Raw genomic sequence first — 19,181 nt, forward strand, 5'->3', positions numbered from 1 at the left:
CAGTGAATGAAACTATCCTGAGCTGTGACATTTGAGTGTAGAATCCATCACTTTAATGCTTTGAGATTAAAAACCAACCTTAGGGGACTTAGCTAAAGCAATAGAAAATGTAAAGTCTTGAAGTGCAAATAAAAATGTAAGCTTCAGAAGGAAATGCTATTAAAAACGCAGATAGACAAGGCTGGTATTTTTCCGCATTTTGAATCTCACTTTGTAATTAGCAAGGACACAATCTCAAATCTTTCAATTAGTAACTATAAGCGTGCCATGTTCATCTGGAGAAAAGAGTGACAAAGTTAGGTTCTGTATTGAAACTCTTAGCCAACAAAGCACAGAAAACAGAACCTGAGCCCTGGCAGCCCAACCAGAACTGATTAAACAGGCTCAGGTACTGATTTATCACATTTGGTGGCTCACCCACTCACTCATCATCTACACAGAATGTCTCTATTATAAAAAAAAAAAAAATCTCCCATTACCTCAGAGGCTCTGCTTGTCTCTCTACCCAATCTTAGGCCAGTCAACCTCCCTGTCAGATGTACCTAGCCCCAACTCACCTCCTGAATCTAAACTGACTGTACCACTGGGAAGAAGCAGCCTCGGAACCCATTACAGGGTGTAGCCCCCTCTGGAGACTTGAGGTATCCCAGCCATTCTGAACTGCAGTTTCTAGTTAAAGTGTAAGACTCGCTTGGTTGATTCCAGCTTGTCTGCCCTCCATAATATAAAATAAGTTCCATGTATCGGGGTAGCTTATCCCCGAAACTAAAGTCAAACGATCATATGCGTAAAACAGTTCCAAAAAAAATACAGAATTTTCATCAAAAATATATGCAATGTGGCCTGTAGGTGGCATCTCACAACCCCAAAAAATATTCTAGGAGTCCAAAATAACAAACCAAAACAAAGTCTTTATTAATAAAGTCTTAATATATGATACAGGGGAACAAAGATGTACAACTAAAACAGAAAATAATAAACATCTTTGCCCCCATGGCATAGCCCAACAATAGTAAACACTGGCCTCTCTGTTAACATGATTCCCCCACTACTATTACACAGCTATTGTATTATGATATTGGTGATACAGTAACTGAAAGGTAATAACCTTGAGAAGAATAAGCTCTAACAGGGTTATATGTTTCTCCCTAAATCCAGTAAGAAAGTCTAGAACAGCATCTCACACACACATGCATGCGGTCACACAAGGTCTTTGCACTGGACGGTATGCCAGCGCAGTGACTACCTATGAGCAAGTACACAACACCGTACAAACATGAAAAGCACTATCAATATCTAAAGAATTTAATCATTTTCAACACAGGAATTGAAAGACCAGAATTCATAAGTTAAGTGCCTTTTTTGGAGATTAAAAAGTCAGCTAAGCTTTCGTAATTTTATATTTTGTTTTGTGCTATAACTGTCTTTTGTTTATATTTATCTATATATCCACCTCTCTATCTATCTCTCTATTTATTTATTTACAGTATATATACACCTACACATGTCTATCTTCTATTATCTTTATGTAATAAATAATTTATATTATTTTGTTTATTTCAACAAGCATGTATGGATTATATGTGTGGGAGGAAAACCTGCACAGACATGGAGAGGACGTGAAAACTCTACAAGGACAACAACTGGACAAAGGATTCAAGCTCCAGCCTCCAAAGTATAAAGGCGAAAAATGTGTACGATGTGAACGTTTTGATTGCAGACACTTTTACTATAGCACTACATCTTTGTAATTAATTTTCAAAAGCAGCATTTTAAATCCATGAGTTTGGAAATATAACTATTGACAGCATTTGTATGAAATATTTTTTATTTCGCAATTGGATATTAACAGTGAAAGAAATCATCACATCATTGGTGAAAAGACCTGACTTGTTCACATAGGGATACCACATTCATGCTCAGTCTTCTGCACCTAATGGTGTGACGTCAAGGCCTTGTTTGCGGTTTTTTTTTTTTGTTGTTTTTTGATTGCTAATGTATTAAGTATCACCATTTCTAACTTTCTATAAAGAAGGTGTAGGTAGTTAATTTTATAAATATGTTATGTTGCATTTTTGACATTATTGATTTATTTTTTCCTCCCCCTTTTTACTGTTCTCCTCTCTGTCAGATTCTAATTAAATCCAAATGTATATACACTGTGGTAAGTTTATTATCAACATAAGCAGTTGTGCCAGTGCACACTTCAAGTTTTCAGGTTGTATTCAAAATCTGAAAATAGAGAGTGGAAAAATACTTTTGAGTTTTAGTTATTTACAGTATTTTTTCCATTAATATGCAGAGGCTGTGCCCATCCACACAATTCCAATTCTTTTAAACCGTGTCATCAAATTCATTTCAATTAACTGAATTTTAGAATTGCTATCTGTATTGCTAAACACTAAGTTACTGTTCCATGTGCACCTCATTTTAACAAATTAAGATTAAATAATTATCAGGTACTGACATTCTTTGAAACCTCTTGCCTTACGGCTCAGACCTGGTTTGTATGTAAGCAACAACATTGTTTTACACAAAAAGAGGATGAAAAGTGCACTAGAAAATATGGCTTCCACAATTATGCAAAATTGTCGGTTTTAATTTATTCGACCAGATTATTAGCATGTCAAATCCCAACAGCCTCTGCTGAATACAAAGCAGAATTTTGTACTTTGCAGCTTAGCATTTTACAATAAGAGCATAGCTTGCATGAATGAAATAAAACAATTCTGACAGTTTTTTATTGTCATAGGCACAACAGGAATCTATAGAAAAGTTTACATAAAAGAGCTACAAAATGAAAACAGTTTATCATTACAATACAAAAAAACTTCAAAAAACACAATAAGTAATCATAATAAAGTTTTCAGAATATTTCATTTTCCTACAGTTGATGTTTATACAGAAATAAAGTTCTGCTTGCTTAACAAGTAATGGAAAAATCAATAAATGGATTCACAGATTTTTACTCTATCTAGGCTGAGGAAAATGATTTCTGCAGTTCTGGGTGATGCTTTCACTAATGCTGTGACAATTCTGCATGAAATTGCAGGGCTTTATCCATGTGCATATTGCACTATTGAAAGGGATACACTGTAAAGGGTTACTTTAGAAGCAAATGGCTGCTGGGACAAATGCATCACGAAAATGGCCAAGAGCAGCAAAAGAGAGAGAGTGAGTGAGCGATCCCACTGGAAACCTCCTCTGGAGAGACCCCCACTGGCAGGATTAAAACAACTTGGCATTGCCTGGACAGGAACTGACAGGAGCTGTCATATGTTGTGCCCTAGAAGTGACATGTGCAGGGCACCAGTTAAAGATGAATATAGCGGTATCCTGGGATGAAAGGTCTAATGTTTTCCAGAGAAGCTAGAGAGCAGAAGCAAAGAGAAAGAGAGAGGACATGGAGGGCCTACAAGAGGTCACAGGATATTCTGGTTGTTTGAAAGTAAACGCAGAATCCATAGCAGGAGACTAGAAGGCTGGTTTAAGTCATGTAAACATGGAAGACTAATAAGAGACCATTACTGTACCAGCCAGTCTCTAGAGAGCAACACGTATTCCCACACTACACCTTACTACATCCTTGCATTGATCACCGCAAGTTCTATAAAATCACCATAAAAATAATTATCCTCTTCAGTAAATTTCATCTTTGCTCAACTAGGTTACAGCATTCATTGTATTCACTAAATTTGATTTTTGTTTTGCATATAATTTAATTCGGAGAAGCGAAAAGGTATAATACCTTAACAGGGCATCTCAAATCATAGTCATGCCACAAGGTTTAGCAAACACACCAGCAGTAACTCTGTAATTTGTGAATGAATATTAACTAGCACTTCCACACCTGCTGCTCATCAGTATCCCTAATCCTAAGGAAAGTGATGCGTAAAGTGTATTTTAAAGTATGCTGTCATGCAGTTCTTTTGGACTGTATTACATTTGTCTTTGTCTTGTGTTTTGAAATGTTCTTCTCAAATATGCTATAATGATACATGATGGGGAACATGCAACAAAAGGATGTTCTCATCCTCCTATATCTGAGTGCCACATTTGACACCATTGATCACAATATTCTTAGAAATCGCCTTAGTCAATGGGTGGGCCTCTCTGGCAGTGTCTTAAATTGGTTTGAATCTTACCTGGTAGGGAGAAAATTCTTCGTTAGTTGTGGTAATTATAACTCAAAGACACATGATATCCTATATGGTGTTCCACAAGGCTCTATTCTGGGTCCGCTGCTCTTCTCAATCTACATGCTTCCATTAGGTCAGATTATCTCAGGGCACAACGTGAGCTACCACAGCTATGCTGATGACACACAGCTGTATTTATCAATAGCACCTGATGACCCCGATTATCTTGATTCACTAACACAATGTCTTACTTGTATTTTTGAATGGATGCATAGTAATTTTCTAAAGCTAAATAAAGAGAAAACTGAAATTTTAGTGATTGGCAATAATGGATACAATGAGGCTATTAGAAACAAACTGGATGCATTAGGATTAAAAGTCAAGACGGAGGTAAAAAACATAGGGGTAACTGTTGACTGTAATCTGAATTTTAAATCGCATATTCATCAGACCACTAGGACAGTATTTTTTCACTTAAGAAACATAGCAAAAGTTAGACCTCTTATATCATTGAAAGATGCTGAGAAATTAGTTCACGCGTTTGTTTTCAGTCGACTAGATTACTGTAACGCACTCCTCTCAGGACTACCCAAAAAAGACAAATCGTTTGCAACTAGTGCAGAATGCAGCTGCTAGAATCCTAACTAGGAAAAGAAAATCCGAGCACATTTCTCCAGTTTTGATGTCACTACACTGGTAACCTGTATCATTCAGGATTGACTTTAAAATTGTGCTTATGGTTTATAAAGCCTTAAATAATCTTGCCCCATGTTATATATCGGAATGTCTGACATCTTATATTCCAAATCGTAATCTTAGATCCTCAAATGAGTGTCTCCTTAGAATTCCAAGAGCAAAACTTAAAAAAAGTGGTGAGGCGGCCTTCTGCTGTTATGCACCTAAGATCTGGAATAGCCTGCCAATAGGAATTCACCAGGCTAATACAGTGGAGCACTTTAAAAAAACTGCTAAAAACACATTATTTTAACATGGCTTTCTCATAACTTCACTTTAATAATAATAATAATAATTCATTACATTTATATAGCGCTTTTCTCAGTACTCAAAGCGCTATCCACACAGGGAGGAACCGGGAAGCGAACCCACAATCTTCCACAGTCTCCTTACTGCAAAGCAGCAGCACTACCACTGCGCCACCTGTGAGGACTTTAATTTAATCCTGATACTCTGTATATCCAATTCATTATAATAACTATTCATGGTGGCTCTAAAATCCGTACTAACCCCTACTCTCTCTTCCGTTTCTTTTTCCGGTTTCTTTGTGGTGGTGGTGTTACTCAAAGCACTGTGATGTTCCAACATTGATGGATTAAAAGCCAGAAGTCTGCATGACCATCATCATCAAGTCCTTCCGTGAGAACCTTAAATACAAAGAGGACTATTTCATTTTTGTTAGGTAGAATGCCCAGAGGGGACTGGGCGGTCTAATGGCCTGGAACCCCTGCAGATTTTATTTTTTTCTCCAGCCGTCTGGAGTTTTTTTTTTTTTTTTTCTGTCCTCCCTGGCCATCGGACCTTACTCCTTTTCTATGTTAACTAATGTTGTTTTATTTTAATTTCTTATTTTGTCTTTTATTTTTCTTTTCTTCATTACGTAAAGCGCTTTGAGCTACTTTTTTGTATGAAAATGTGCTATATAAATAAATGATGTTGTTGAGTGTTTAAAGGTTAGCACAACATTTAATGTAGATCATCATATCTTATCACGCCACTGCCGTATCCAGGTAAGAGCAGCGTCATTAGCATCCTTAGGGATTTAATGTAGATTAATTTAATGTAGATTAAAAGTTTGCACAAACTGATTGTTAGAACTTGATTACACCTCACTTTTCAATCACAGTGGTAGAAAACATTGTAAAATGTGACACAAACTCATGGAAAATGTTGGGTTATATAACAGGTTAAAAAGGCATATTGAATCACTAGAGCTGGCCTCCCTGTCAATACTTAACTTTACCTTTTTAACATTGCAATTGATTAAAAATGTCCAAGATGATAAAGACATTTCACTTTCAGTTAGTTAATTAATTTGTTGAATGTATTCACTCATTTTGGCATCCATATAGGACAATACAGCAAATATTGAAACAATTAATTACTCATTGAGTTTTGCTTTAAATTGCTTTATACTCATATTTTTACTAAACATTTGCATACAAATATACAACAGTACTTAGCTTACAACAGAATTAAGCATTTTATTTAAACTTAAATGCTATGTGAAATAAGGACTGTGGTTTATGTTGCAGTTGAGGCTGAAGAGACGTAACGTGGACAGAAAAGTAAACAGGTAAAGTACAAGTCTACTTGCAAAACTGCCCTATAGATAGACAAAAAAGAAGCAAAATATCAAGAAATGAAGGAGAATTAAATTAGACATGCTGAATGTGTTTACCATTTTGTAGTCGAGAAGAACATTCAGTGAGAAATATTTGTCATTGGACTAACTACTTTTATATAAAGATTAACACAAATGTATCCCTATCACATCCCAGTTTAACACCTGCTGCTTGGCATTCACCACCCTGCCACCTCATCATTCGGTTCAACTGCACATTTCCAGAGGCAAGCCACCTGAAGTCAACTAAATATTCTGTAGAATTCTGTGTGATAAGTTGAATATTTTTTTCCTGCCTTCACAAGTGTGGACTAGAGACTCTTGTTCTGATGATGTGCTAATTTCTGTGCCTACAACAACTGCTGGTTCTGAAGAAGTAAAATACTCATAAAACCTTAAGCCAAGTGCAATCTCCTTCTGTAGTGCTCAAGTGCTCTTCAGTTACAGATATATTGGAGTGGATGAAAGTGTAGTTATGAATATGGTTGAGAATAATTTCTCATAGAGTGCGTGCCGATTGCAGGAAACGGGTGGGATGAAAATCAAATAAGTTTATTTTTTATTGCATATAAAAGTAGACAAGTAAAGTAATTTAATGGAACCATTACCCATAAATCTCTATACTATTAATGTAAACAAAAATTACATCATCATATAAAATCACAAAAAGTTGTACATAGAAATAAAAACATTTACACAAGGATCAAAGATGAAATGACAGACCTATGCCAATAATTAAACAGTAGAGAAATGCTGTATAATTACACAACAAGGCACTGGTCATATTAAAATAGTTTTTATGACACATCATGCTAAAGACAATAGTTTAAAAGCTCTTTTCAGGGATTAGATGGCCTGAGCGGTGGAAAGATTAAAGTGCACTGGCAAAAGGATGCACATGAAAAATACAAGCGGCAACAAAAGCTAGTTGAATTTAATGTAGCGGAAGCCTACAAAAATGCCCAAAAGGTTCACCAGCTCATTAAAATATTATAAACATTTATGCCTTGTGGTGAAATGCGTTCTGCCTTTTAAGAGCTTTTACAAATATCCCTCCAGATTTCGAGGCATCCAGATTATGAAATGTCCAGCTTAATCACCGTCTTCAAGAGACAATAATGACAAACATACGAGTGCCGCAATTCAACTTTTTCCAAGAGACTGCATTTAATATGCGGCTATAGATTGCAATGTACAGTTACTTTTAATCTATATGGTTTTGCATTTTCTCTCTGTGTGTAGTTGTCACATTATATGTTTTGTTTTGCCACATTTTTCAAATTTTATTTGTATTATTTCTTTTAAAAATCATTTCTTTCCAGTAAATAAAACAATCCCGTCAGTGCAGAGGCGTAGCTAGGGTTTTCAGCGCCCGGGGACAACTGAAGATTTCACGCCCCCTCCTGTTTGCCAAAATGCAATGGGGAAGGGAAATTTGATGCCCCCTGGATGCTGCGCCCGGGGACAGATGTCCTCCCTTGCCCCCCCAGCTGCGCCACTGCGTCAGTGGTAAAACTACAGTTCTTTAAGAAATTATACATAATAACTGTATTTCACACGGTAACTATTATAGGATCCATTACTATTCAGATTGTGTGGTAATTATTCATTTATGTAACTCACGATACACACCCTCTTGACATATATTTTACAGCAAATGTCACGGCTACTGAATGAATTTGTGCATCAGGACTGGTATCCTGTGGGACTCACGGTAACTCAACGTAAATGTTGTCAGTAAGAGACCTTTTCACCTTTTGTGGTTAAGAACTGGCAGCCAGCATAAAGGAAGGGATGACAAATGGCTTATGATGAGAAATAAAACCCCATTAAAAATGTTATTGCTCTGATTATGAACAAAAACCATTACATTATAAAGGTTCTTGTTGCCGTATTAAAAATCTGACTATGATGTTCTTATTTTTGTTATTTCCGCATCCTGGATATTCAAAGCATGTTGGAAAAAGGAAACAGTTGTGCAAATGCAATCAAAACCCAAAAGACAGGGTAGTCAGACATTTGGAGCAGACTTGAGCTGAACTTCTGTATCTGAGCTGTGTTTAACGCTCTCTGTCTTAACCAAACTGTGCTGCTGAGAGAAGCAAGATGGGCTTCCTACTAGCATTAAACAATGAAAAAATAGCAAACTGTATTGACCGTGTGTGTGAAAACAGTTATCCATGATTGTATAGCTACTAAATACTTTATTGACACAACAGCAAAATATGTCCCTTCTGATCTCTGCACATGAATGCTGCATCAAAATGCAATGCACACCAAGGTGTAACCAGGAACATTGGGTCATCTTCTAATTTATTTACTAGCTGCTATGAAACCCAGATGTTACTGAATAAGTGGCACTAAGTTGCATCGTAAATGCATGTGTGTTCATCTTAAACATGGTTTTACTACAAGAGTTGCAGTTTCTATATTATCCCAAAGTGAAGTAAAAGTGAAACTTAACATCTGAAGCCAAGGAAATGTGTAAAAGGAAACATGTTTTCAGGTCAAAGGTTCATGCTTACATTAAAAATATTTTTTTGCAATAGTTCACACTCTGTTAAAAGATTTTCAGTTATTGCACAGCAGATGAGAGCAGTCAAGAGTAATCTGTGGGACAGGAAGTAAAAAGCAGTCTGCCATACAGCTCGAATGTGTTGTCACGCACATGCAATTAGGAGGGAGCCGAGTGGACCAAGTAGAGGTAATTACCTGCCAGGCCAGGGGGTGACGGGGTGCACTAAACCCACCTCTGTTATCTCTGCAGGCCAAATACAGGAAAACCTACCTGATTCAACATCAACAATATCACTTCCGGTTCCAACGCCCAAGACTGATGTCACTTCCGGTTCTGGCTCTGGATGACATCACTTCGGTTTCGGCTTATAAAGCTGCCATCTTTTCAATACTAAATCAGTTCAGTTTGGAACTCAACAAGAGCACATCTTGGCTTATCTCTTTACCCTTTTGCAGCCAGGGATAATATAAGGGCGGCTGCCCCAAACCTTTTTACATGTGTTGAGATTGCTTTTTTCACAGTGTATATAACATATTTGAACCCTGATACTGAACTGGCCACCTTTTGCCCCCTAAATTCATTTCCACATTTAGGTTATGCTTCATATCCTGAATTATATAGTATCTCTTGCAAAGATTAAACCAAGACATTTTTAGTTACTGGTGTGTTTGCCACTAAAAGCTGGAATTCTAGGCCTGCTCATTAAAGAACCAGAGACATAAGTGCTGCCATCAGAGTGGGATTTCATAGCAGTGCTCATCTGTGGCTGTCCTGTTTTTTCCTCCGTGCCTTTGTCATTGCATGCTTTTGTCAGTACGCTTTTGTTCCACGTGCTTATGTTGTGCCTGAGCATTAGATAATGTGCGCATTGACAAAATTGTTTAGGCTGACAAGGTGATGGCTTTGATTTTAAATTTCAAGACACTTGTTTTAAGTGGAAAAGCAAACAGAATAATACTTACAGCAATTATATTGAAAAAGTCATCATCTCCAAGTGTGTCCAAAATTGACGAAACTGTTTGCTTTGCAATTGTTAATCGCAGCCCTTTCATGCTGCCACTAACATCAACCAATATCACAACATCCTTTGGAGAGGTTGCTGCCTGGATATACCTTGGCAAAAAGAAACATTATGTAAATGAAAAAACAAAAAACACACGCAAAAAAAACAGACATAACTGTAAAAATTGATATTAATGTGTTCCATTAAACAAAATATGGTTTTGGAAAATCAAGTTAAGGTAAAGGAGAACTACTGTAAATTTATTTTAATGTGAGTAGAGAGATGTACAGTAGGGAAATAAACTAATCAGGGAGTTTTCATGATTTAAATCACACTATTAAATTGCATGATTAAATAGTTATATTACCATTTTCTGTTTCTGCAATCAAAAGCAATTACTCCATGTTCATCTGGCTTCCACTTTATACCTAAATGTTATTGAAATATAAAAATAAACATGACTTATGATTATTTAAGCAATACAAATAAAAAGAAAGACTTTGTCTTAGAGTTTACTTAATAAAAACAAAAATTCACTCTTTTATTAAACCTTATGCATGCATTTACACGTGTATATTTATTAGCCTTATATATTTCTTCCATTAAAAAAAACAAAAATGCATAAAATATGTCTAAATCAAAGCAATTTTTTTTGTTTCAAATATAAAAACAAAAAAACACATTGATTTAACAACAAAAATAACATAAAATTTCAATTTTGGAGGAATGCAGCAAAATTCTTCAACTGTAACCTGTGTCGCGCATATTCACATGGGAGGCAGCTTAAGGGCTCTGGTGATAGTAATTAACCACCAACCAGGGGTTGGCACTGTGTTCTAATGCCTTCTTTCTTTCTGTCTGATGTCACGTACATCATCCAACCTCCTTGACTCGCCTCTTTCTGGCTAGAACTTAAATGACCAGAAGCTTAGCCATTTTGTATTAGTTCTGTTTTGAGCTCTTGTTTTGCAAGTGAACTACAACATTAAGTATGTCCTAAATGCGAGGGTGCAGGATAGCAAAAATGCATAATCAATGCATTCAGCTAGCATGTAACTATATTCACTCTCGTTCAGTCTTTTTCAAATCACAATTTTTTGCTTTCAGACTATTGATTTATTTGAACACATTGATTTATATCTAAAAATACATTTTTATTTGAATGAATTCAATCCGTGTTGTATTTCAAAATGAATTATTTGGGATTTGGATGTCACAGAAGTGCAGTCAGTAAGTGTTACTGCCTTTCAGCACTTGTCCCTAGTCAGCTGCCATTTGTGTTCTCCCTGTTTTGCATGAGTTTCCTGTAAGTGTTCTGCTTCCCTTCTATAATCTTAAGACAGTAGATGGTCCAGTTGGCAATTTTCTCTTGCCACAGGTTGGCAAATATGGTTGAGATGGACTGCTGTCCTGTCAACCATTTAATTTTGCCTTGTGTGAATTGCTTGTAGAATAAATTCTGGCTCCTAATCATTGTGTACTGCAAAGACAATATTAATACATATTTGGTATGTGAAAAACAAAGGCACAAGGTCCCTGCTGCCAATGACCAATATGAACAGTATATGCTGATAAATTTTTAAGCATTCGAGTTAATTTATTGACAGTACAACTTAAACAGCTGGAAATTCTGATGGGATGCCAACAAGTCTCTTAGTGTATCAGAGGAGGTAAATTTGAAAGTAGTCTAAGTGGATTTTGAATACTTGCCTCTTGTAGGTCTAAGAAAAGGACAACGTGTAAATTTAGATTGTCAACTAGACTAAGCTGGATTTTATTGTGTACAAGGACTACAGGAACACAAAGAATGATGTCTGGTCATTGGTTTCAATTCTATACATTTAGTTGTAGATATTAGCTACAATAGTAAAAAATTTCAATAAAAACTTCTAAATTTCACAATGGGAGGCATAACAAATAGTATGGCACATATATATGTACTCTTCATATGTAAACATTCTTTCCTACCCAATGGACATGATAGTATCAACACCACACTCTGAAGGTATTGTCTCACCGATGTGTAGGACTTATGAGGTGTATTATATGACTTGATTACTTATAAATCAGAGCGCATATTGAGATCTCAAGATGCTGGCCTATTTAAGATTCCAAAGATTAATAAAGTAACATTGGGAGGTTGAGCTTTTAGTTACAGGGCCTCAAAGCTTTAGAATGATCTGCCTGCTAATACAAGAGATGTTCCTTCAGTCTCAGCTTTGAAATCCAGGCTGAAGACTTACTACTTTAGTCTAGCATACCCTGACTAGAGCTGCTGAGTAGATAAGCATACTACATTTCTGTTTGTTAGTTGTTTGTACAGAAATAAAAGTGTCACAATATTTATAAACCATTACTAAACCTTCTCTATTCTGTTTCTCTTTAAGCTATTTGGATGTGGCACTTGGTGCCACTGCTCTACTGCCAGGCTGTTCTTTTGCATATAAAAAAGTCATCTTGAATAACGGAGCAATGGAATCATCGGATGGAAAGATATTCTCACCAGATTGGATGGCCAGCACAGACTCCACTACAGAAAACCCAAGAGGGAGGGAGGTGGCCAGTTGGCCAAGATCTCCAGGACTGACTTTGCTTTTTACTTTCTCTTTTACAGTTTTTATCTCATTTGCTGTCAACTAGCCATAGTTCATTCATTAATGGAGAGATATTGTTGGTTTCCATTTATGTCTAATCAGTTTTGTCATTGTTCTTTATGTGGTTTAACAAACCTGTATTTATGTGTACCAGTTCTGTATTTAGTAATTAGTATAATCTGTACTTGTATCTTAACTGAGAATTGTTTGCAGCATACTGTGTCTGTACTCAATGAAGCGTGCTACACAAAAAATAAGATGAGAGGTATTCTCTGGATAAAGGTAGTTTCACCTTTGCTTGTATCCTTACGTCTAAATATTGAGCCGGCTTTATGTCGTCCTCAAAGTTTTTTTTGTACTCTTGCAGTAGAACAAAAAGTTTATTTCATGGTGTATTTTACACATTTTAACAGAGTCCAAAATTGACACCTGCATGTTTGTTCTCCTCCTTTGAATTGTCTTCATGCCTGTTATGGTGTATAAAATCTACAAATTATTCTCTATATTTTTATTATTATATTTTGCTCAATCCCAACAAGATGAATTCAGATGTGGGAGGCATTATAATAAAAAGGCATATCCTCTTCCTTTACACCTCACTTTTATAACAGTTGTTCACAAATTAGTATTAAAGCCTGGGAAAGGAAGATTGAGCCATGCCTTAGGCTATTGATTACTTTATGGATGGACATCTGGGACAACAATTTGGTTTACAGCCTGGGAAAGGAGGACATGAGGCAATATCAAAAAAACTTTATTATCTGAGAAAAGATAGATTAAAGAGTTTGAGCAAAATTCATCCATCATATTGACAGCCAGCCAATCAGGTGCGTGGAACATTCATGTGTTGTGAAACCACAGCATGAAACTTTATAATAAATATGCCTCATTTAAAGGCAACGAAGAAGAAGAGAAACAGCGACGACATTAGAGCGACGTCAGAGAAGACAACAAAGACACGTATGACCAGTTTTCATCCGATCATCAGTTAACAGCATTTTCATGAACGTTGATTACTAAATCAAACGCCACCCTGGGACATTCATTCTTCTCACCTCTACTTTTTTTCGTAAGCTTTTTCTAAAGACTATATATATTCAGACTTTCCTGTCAGTACCTATTTTCTATTATTCTTTGTTCCAGTGGTATTATTATTATTCTTGTAATAAATACCATGCTGCTTTTAACTTTCTATGCTTTGTCTTAATGTCCATAGAGTGATTGAAATAATAAGTTAGATTTCTTTGAGCACCTAGTGCAGCCGGAAATTTGCCATTACCTCTGTGGTGTGAGGTGTATTAGGCTGAGAGTGAGAGCTCCACTCAATAGTAGGGAACAGTACGTAAAGAAGGAATTCTTGGCTGATAAATGGCCTATAGTCGAGAGTGCTGAGTCTTTGTAGATCAAAAGTAATATTTAGGCCTGAGATATCATTAAAACATCATATGTTGTACGTGCCGATGATAAGTAAGTCTCTTGAAGTGCTGAGTGACAGGCTGATGTGTGGTTTAAAGTGCTAAGGGTTAACCAGCGTGTATGAGTGTCATTCATGGGGCACTGTCGTGGTTAGGGTCTGTGTGTATGCGTAGCTATGTATGTGTGTGTTCATCTTAAAGTGTAACAGTAGACCAACCCGATAATGAACTTGACGAGAACACTTACCCTTGAGGGAAAACAGGTAAAGGGTAAGTAGAGGGAAATACTATGATAATACAGTGCCTATTAGACATATGTCATAATGTGACAAAACTTTATTGAAAACAACTGATAAAGGAACTAGCAGACTTTCAGAAATGGAAATGATAAGCTCATTCTATATAACAAATGTGCTGTTTAAATCTTAGTATAACCTCTGGAGTCAAATGAAAGGAAATGTAATATCCCGTGTAGTGGGACTTGGCCCCAGCCTACACTCTGGATATCTGATAGTTTATGAACCGAACAGGATCAGTGGAGAGATGAGACACAGACAAAAATTGAAGAGTGAATGGTGCAAGTTTATTTACAAGAGTGCTGTACAACCAAAAATGCAGTAGTGTCAGGTGGGCTTTGAGACACAGTCCTTCAGCACTGACACATCTTCAGAAATAAATTTAAAAAAAAAACGAAAAATATGGTGTATATACAAAAACAGTGCACTCCTACAAAAACTACACACACACTCCAACAATGAAAGTTGTCTTCTTTTATTTCTGGCTCAAGAAGCTCATATAACAGGAAAGAAAAAAAAATGCACAAGAACAAAAACAAGTGTGTGTTTAATATACAAAAACTATAGCACCAAACCCAAAATTAAAATGATCCCAGCACCAGATAAGTATATATACGTCCACCAAAAATGATCACTAGGAGATATATAACTCAATATACAAAAGAATATGTACAAAGCCGCCAAAACCACAACTGCTCCTCCAATAGCTCAGCAGTGCTTACTCCTGCCTCGCCTTTAGGTCCACTGACGACCCCTGTTGACCGGTAACTCCTTAAATATAACTGGCAAGATTGTCCAGCCAATCTGCCACCCCGTCTACCCCACACACCTATCCAGGTAGATGCTAACACGTTTACGCCACACCCCAATCAACTTTGTATTTAAAATCGAACCCTGGCTGGTCGCGCGTGTATAAACCCCCTTTGAAGGCCAATGGTTATGCTGAGCTCAAGCATACCAGTGGCCGACTCACCAGTATGTGAATTCACTTATTTGCAATACAGGATCCTCGTCTCTGACTCAACCATAGGCAAATGCCGGCTTTTTATTGCACCTTAAACCGCCTGTGCTGGGCAGGCTGGAGGACACCGGAGTGTAAAATTGAACACGTGCGGAGGAGCCCGTACTGGCCATTCTACCGGCTCCACTTGTGTCCAGTCACACCACGCCTCACAGCGCTCTTCACCCACTAGACGGCCCACGTTCTCGTCTTCAACACACCAACAGTAAGCACACTTCCTTATAACCATATAAATACCGCTGCTTCAAGTTTAAGGCTTCTTCAACTTAAATTTGGTAACAGAAATATGCTAATGCAAGGCAGGAATTGGAGGACAAGTTTATATACAGTTCTGCCTGATATGTTAAATGTTGTGGATTACAATGTTTAAGTTATTTATAAAAAATATCAGTACATTTTAATGAGGTACTGTACCTCCCAGTGGGTATGCATTCCCAGCAAATTGTGACTTGAAAAACTATATATTTTGTGGACTAGAATGATCTGTACCTAGTTTTTGTGTAATACGTTTTACTATTCAACACTTTGTTGAGTGTCCCATAATCACATATTGCCAAATGTTCTTGTTTTCTGACTTTGAAACCACTAGGAAACAAACCAGAAGCTAGAAAATAACAAACAAAACTCTCTACTGAAAGAATTTGCCTGTCAAAGCTGACGAGAGAACTTTCATCACGCCTGACTCTTACCTGGATACTGTCTGAAAAATCCTCTTGAGCTTCCAAAGTATTGCCAAATCAATGAGGGGTCACGCTGAAAATTGTCAACAAATACTTTATTCAAAGCTTCCGACCAGTATACTCCATTCACAATGGCAGAATCTGAAAAGTAAAAAAAACAAAACGCTTTATATTGTTGAAATAAAAACAAAACTTGATATTCACCTTAAAGTCAACAACAACAACAACAAAAAAAAGAGAAAACATTATTATTAAAAACAGAAGGCTATCACAATCTTAATTTATAATACCTCATAGATGTTTTGAATGCACCCTTATCCCCATTCTTCTTTTGGAAAATGCAGATTTGACCATAATAGCAAATGTCCATACAACACCAACTTTTGAAAAATATGTAATAAGAAACTACCTGATTGTTAAAGGAATTACAAGTTCATATCAAATAAAAGATAAAAGACAAAATCTTAAAGTGAGACCCATTTCAATGGGTACACCTACCCTAATAATAAGCCGATTCCCAGTTAGGCCTCATGTCAACTTGAATTCATCAAGACTCATAAGCTGTCCACTGTATTGTGTGTTAGAGCTGGTGGCTGATCTCCACCTTGATCACCTTGTTCAGTCATATCCCAAACAAGCTTAATTTGATTGAGATCTGGTGACTGGGGCATTTTACTATTTTTATTCACTGTCATTTTAGGGGAACCACTTTCCTAGCATTGTTGCATCGACTGTTACCTTACGTAAAAAAGCCATATCCAGATAGGTATGTTACAGCTGAAAGGACGTACCGAACACTACATGCTGCTATGATTATATCACAAAACACAACGTATCCTATGAAAACACACCACAGTAGCATTACACTGCCATCCCTACATTTACCTCCATGTTTCATCAGAAAACAAAACAAGAAGATCTTGTAGCTTTTTGCCGACTCTAGTGGGTCTTAGTTGGTCATTGGCTGCCATTACCCACCACTAGCAAAGTAAAATGTGTTGAATGTTCTAATATGCTTATTTACTCGCTACAGTTGAACTGAACAGCTAGTTTACAGACTGTAAGCTGAATTTAGAAACATGATTCTCTGTCAGTCTTTGTGGAAGAGAGGTGAAAAAGAGAGTGCAGGAAGGGTGGAATGGGTGGAGAAGAGTGTCAGGAGTAATTTGTGACAGATGGGTATCAGCAAGAGTGAAAGGGAAGGTTTACAGGACGGTAGTGAGACCAACTATGTTACATGGGTTGGAGACGGTGGCACTGACAAGAAAGCGGGAGACAGAGCTGGAGGTAGCAGAGTTAAAGATGCTAAGATTTGCACTGGGTGTGACGAGGATGGACAGGATTAGAAATGAGGACATTAGAGGGTCAGCTCAAGTTGGACGGTTGGGAGACAAAGTCAGAGAGGCGAGATTGCGTTGGTTTGGACATGTGTAGAGGAGAGATGCTGGGTATAATGAGAGAAAGGTGCTAAGGATAGAGCTGCCAGGGAAGAGGAAAAGAGGAAGGCCTAAGAGAAGGTTTATGGATGTGGTGAGAGGGGACATGCAGGTGATGGGTGTAACAGAACAAGATGCAGAGGACAGAAAGATATGGCAACCCCTAAAGGGAGCAGCCAAAAGAAGAAGAAGAAGATTCTCTGTCAGTCTTTTCTATTGATAACCTGTTGTCAACCAAACCTTGACATTTAAAATAGATGGCTCATGATAAAAACTGCAAGGAGTCTACTATTGAAATTTCACTCCTCTTGAAGTTCACAGCAATGTTTGATTCAGATATTTATTATTTCTCATTCTCACAATGAATTATACACACCCAAACACTATAGATGCTTGCTTACTTTCTTTGCACAGCATTGCTTATGCAGAATAACTAATCAGTTAATTACATGAAAAAGACACGTGTATCTAATATTGTGGCAGTTCATTTTTAACAAAAAATAACATTAAAAGAGTAATTCATTTGAAAAATATAGTTTGTCTAGTAACTCACATTTCAAACATGAATATTGTTTTAGGTGATCTTAAAACTAAACTCTTTGCATGGGGAAATGCATAAATACTGCCACAAACTTTTCAGAAAAAATGAAAACCTTAATATTTTGTTTTACAAATTTTAACTGTGATACTTGCCTGAAGCAAGTCGGCACAAACTACAATTATAACTTTTTCGGATAAATGTATACTTAAAGTGCACTCCTGTAATATGAAATTTTAACAGGGTTTGTGCAGACTTATCCAAATGTGTCATGCCAGCAGATACAATGCAAATGATTTTGAATTAAAATGGATTAACCATGTCCTTATGTACCTTCAATTTTGTGCTTTACCTCACTTGACCTAATAAAAGTTTTTAAATCTTTATTTATTCATGTTTATCAACTCCCCCTTCCCTCCTCCACCAATATTTGCTGACCTAACCCATAGCATACACCTACTGCCACCCACATTGAATTGCAGTACGAAGCTTTGCAGTTACATCAAGATGTTAAGTTTTTACGAATGTTTTCAGTATCATTTAAATACCTTCTTGCAAACTCCATAGGAGATCTGAGCTTCCTTCCCTTTTACTTTATAGATCAGCCTTGGTTTACAGAGGATTCAGACAGTGTTCAGAGCCCGTGCTCTTTCTGCACCCTTTACAACGTTATAGCTTTAAACGGATTGTGGTGGACTGCCAGGGCCCTTACCTGGCCAGGACACCTCAATAATGGAAGGACCTGGGGAGACAGCTTATTCTGGACACTATCTCCCCTGGAACGATAGCGGGCAGCCACCCTGACTTACAGCAGGGCCACAGTTTTGAAGCATGGATGCTCAACCTTGCTGGGGCACATGGTCACTGCCAGGATGTTACCCAAGCCCTGTTTAGCAGCACTTCTGCTACACCCGGAAGTCCTGCTGGAAAAAGCTTGTTGGACACCAGGAAAGATGATGATATGATGGTGATCAGAAATGTGAATCTAAAAAACATTTCAGTGGGACCTGATTGCTGACATGAGATTTGTATTGCAATATCCTGAAAGCTCATATATTCTATACATTTAGGCAAGATAATAATAAATTATTTCCTCAAACTGAGCTTGTATCTAGTTTTGCTTTATCCCCAGGGGAAATACCAAACAACATTTTAGTATTTCACAGAGCCCTGCATCTGTAT

The 19,181-nt window shown here is 37.1% G+C and overlaps 1 protein-coding gene across 4 annotated transcripts in view; it reads right to left on the reverse strand.

The window, feature by feature from the left end:
• Positions 1-19,181, reverse strand: part of cacna2d3a (calcium channel, voltage-dependent, alpha 2/delta subunit 3a) — a 624,026-nt gene that overhangs the window by 311,493 nt on the left and 293,352 nt on the right. For all 4 annotated transcript variants that reach the window (XR_007933861.1, XM_051921047.1, XM_051921048.1 and 1 more), the window contains exons 6-8: positions 16,035-16,166; positions 10,387-10,447; positions 9,979-10,129 (exon numbers count right to left, since the gene is read on the reverse strand). Coding sequence is in view for 3 of the 4 variants with exons in the window: in XM_051921047.1 (XP_051777007.1) it covers positions 9,979-10,129; positions 10,387-10,447; positions 16,035-16,166 (344 nt within the window). In the remaining variant the exon portion in view is untranslated. The remainder of the gene's footprint in view (positions 1-9,978; positions 10,130-10,386; positions 10,448-16,034; positions 16,167-19,181) is intronic.

Source organism: Erpetoichthys calabaricus, chromosome 18 (assembly GCF_900747795.2).
Source record: "Erpetoichthys calabaricus chromosome 18, fErpCal1.3, whole genome shotgun sequence".
Classification (NCBI taxonomy): Eukaryota; Metazoa; Chordata; class Cladistia; order Polypteriformes; family Polypteridae; genus Erpetoichthys; species Erpetoichthys calabaricus.